General features: G+C 39.6%; 1 protein-coding gene across 2 annotated transcripts; it reads right to left on the bottom strand.

The window, feature by feature from the left end:
- Nucleotides 1–337: 337 nt before the first annotated feature.
- Nucleotides 338–1,926, bottom strand: LOC127661071 (protein YIPF7-like). Of its 2 annotated transcripts, none has more exons than XM_052151629.1 (6): nucleotides 1,848–1,926; nucleotides 1,597–1,716; nucleotides 1,354–1,481; nucleotides 1,052–1,197; nucleotides 691–872; nucleotides 338–580 (listed from the first exon to the last, which is right to left on the bottom strand). In XM_052151629.1, exons 2-6 carry the CDS (start codon nucleotides 1,713–1,715, stop codon nucleotides 418–420), a joined length of 738 nt encoding a protein of 245 aa, XP_052007589.1. In that variant the 5' UTR covers nucleotide 1,716; nucleotides 1,848–1,926; the 3' UTR covers nucleotides 338–417. The 2 variants fall into 2 exon arrangements, with proteins under 2 accessions (XP_052007589.1, XP_052007588.1); XM_052151628.1 differs by having other exon boundaries at nucleotides 1,597–1,762; nucleotides 1,848–1,915.
- Nucleotides 1,927–2,788: the final 862 nt, after the last annotated feature.

Below are 2,788 nucleotides of genomic sequence, written 5' to 3'. Positions count from 1 at the left end.
CTTCTTTTGAAATTAATTCAAACAGCTGCTTCCTCCATACACATGAATATACTCAATAATGAACAAGATTTGAAGGTCAGATAGCTCAGCTTTCTCTGCATTATTCAACTTGATCCCTGAGAGAGAGGGAGAGAGAGAGAGAGAGAGAGAGTGAATGCTTATCATTGGATCATTGTTACGAGTCCAATGTGACAGCATCTGATGCGAGTATGTGTGTATGCTACCATCTTAACATGTTTGTATGATTTTACCAGGTCTTCCAGTTTTTAATAATATAACAATACATGAATATATTGTTTTTTATTATTATTTTCATAAAGATTCAATGTAACTTTGTAACTGTGTGATTTTTGCCACTTTGTCTATGATTCTTCTTTTGTAATTTTCTTATAAATGTTAACATATTTAACGGAATGATCAGAAGACAGTGAGAAGAGCGAAGACACCATAGAGGAGAGCACAGGGGTAGGCCACCAGTAGCTGTTGCCCACTCATGTCAAGAGTGGAACTGAAAATCTTAGAAGCTGATAGACTGCACCAGCCAATCACGAACAAGGCCAACCACGTGCCCAGGAGTCCTCTGCATTAAAATAAACAACAAAGCCATGTAAATGGACTTTTCAATGCAGCAGCCTGAAAACTGAGTTGTGGGTACACAATCGTCAAACTGTTTCTAGTGTCAATACTCACTGAAGTGAATAAACCACAGCAAAGGCAGAAAGTGCTACCATTGGCAGGAGACAGTATCCCAGCACACTTGCCACACATCCACAGGATATGCTGTAGCCACTCATCAGGTTCAACAGCATGCACATCCCAACACATCCCAGAGCACTGATGCCATACACGTATCCAAAGTGAGCTTTCCCTGCCTGCAGAGAGAACACACAGACCAACACAGAATACAGGCACAAGCACATGCACAAATACTAATATACAGGTTTATGCTCTGGATATGCTACTGTCCAATACATATCACTGTATACCTCTAGTTAATGGTTTTATCACTTCAGTTCTGGTGAAATTTAATTGACCAAGATGTAGTTTATACCATCAAAAGTGTGGCTCCCAGGGCAATGCAGAAGAGAATAGGGCCAGTGAGATCTGTCTCATTCATAATACTGCCATCAGCCGGCTTCAGTGGATTTAATACAGTCAAAGTCTTCTGCCAGATATGGTCAAAGTTAATGCCCAACTCTAGGGAAAAAATCAAACAAACACACCATAGTTATACAGTATATAGAGTAGTTTTCATTTTGTTTACTGTTCTGTTAGAGTTAGGGTTAACACCAGTTATTTGAGATACTTTATCATAAATCTTTCACTCTTTTTTTGTTGTTGTTTTTTGGTTACCTTCTAAGAGTGGCTGTTCTTCCTCATATGAGTCTGCATATTCTGTTTGCTGGGGTTGTGCTACAGGCTGGAACACTTGTCCAGTATACGGTCCTGGAGTGGTATATTCATCAGGTAAGGGGCTGTCACTGCAAACCAGATAGAAATCAATGAATGAACAACACCAACGTAACTCACACATCACATATTACCTTAAATTGTTATCAAACATTATGCAAAAGCAGTTGGCAAAGATACACTTACACATCATGGTATTCTGGACCGGCGTAGTCTGAATCATAGCCATATACGTCTTCTGGCTGGCAATCCATATAATATCCAGACTGATAGAAGTCTTGATCAAAGTTTTGAAAGTCTCCCATGCTGCTTAACAAAATGAGTCACATCACATGTGTATGTATAGTCCAGACTGCAGTAAGAACCAGTTCTGAAGTCAGGCATGTGCCAGAATACTTTTCTCAGTTAGTAAAATACACTTTTAAACAAGTTCCTACCTTTGTATGTCCTTTGAATCAGTCTGGGTTTGATTAGAAGAACTAAGTTTGTTTTTACTGGGGTTTGGTTGGTCACTGAGCAGCTGTTTGCTATGTGAATATGAGATATTTATAGTCTTCTATATTTACTCGAGGGACATTGTAAAGCCATCCTTATGATCTACAGTTTCAAGCACTCATGCACTTACTGCTGACAAGCCGACCGCTCTTATTGTTCAGTACAATTGCACAAAATATATCTGTGAGAGGTAATTCTTTTTACATTACAGCTAAATAATTAAACTGATTGTAAAGCAAATAACATATTTCTAGCTGTTTTAAAGCTTATTTTACAACATTTAAGAATGTCTGAAAAATGCTGCACAGTATTGGTAAAATGCACGGGCGTCACTTCGTTTTAAAAAGCGGTGGGGACAGTTGGGGGAGGGGGTTAAAATAACTTTTTAATTTAATAAACGAAGAGTGCGTCTGTACATCAGTGGATGTATATTATTAGCAGGCACACATCTGTTTTACTGGAAAGGAGTGTGAGCTGTGCAACAGCGGAGTGAGTAGAGCGCACGTCTGGATGTGGCCTGTTAGAAAACATTGCCGCCCGTTATCACTCAATGACACTGATAACAGCCATTTCAAGCACTCATCATAACATTAAAAATCAACTCCAGTGCTGGATCACCACTTATTACAACATACACGAACGGAAAACTCAGAAACTGGCATTTCTCTGTGTGGTAAGCGCCTCTTCTATGAGGTGTGCGAATGTCCCGATCTAAGGGGGAGAGATTAAAACTGCACCCGGCTGAGAGACACACTGTCACGTGGACGCTCGTCCCTCGAGCCCGCATTTACTAAAGCTAGATTATAACGCGATGGCTCACAACTTATTGAATCATAATATACATGTCACTGTGCATTTCTTATTGTGAAGAAAATTGGCAATA

This window comes from Xyrauchen texanus, chromosome 20 (genome assembly GCF_025860055.1).
Source record: "Xyrauchen texanus isolate HMW12.3.18 chromosome 20, RBS_HiC_50CHRs, whole genome shotgun sequence".
NCBI classification, from domain to species: domain Eukaryota; kingdom Metazoa; phylum Chordata; class Actinopteri; order Cypriniformes; family Catostomidae; genus Xyrauchen; species Xyrauchen texanus.
This window is presented reverse-complemented; position numbering and strand designations above follow the sequence as displayed.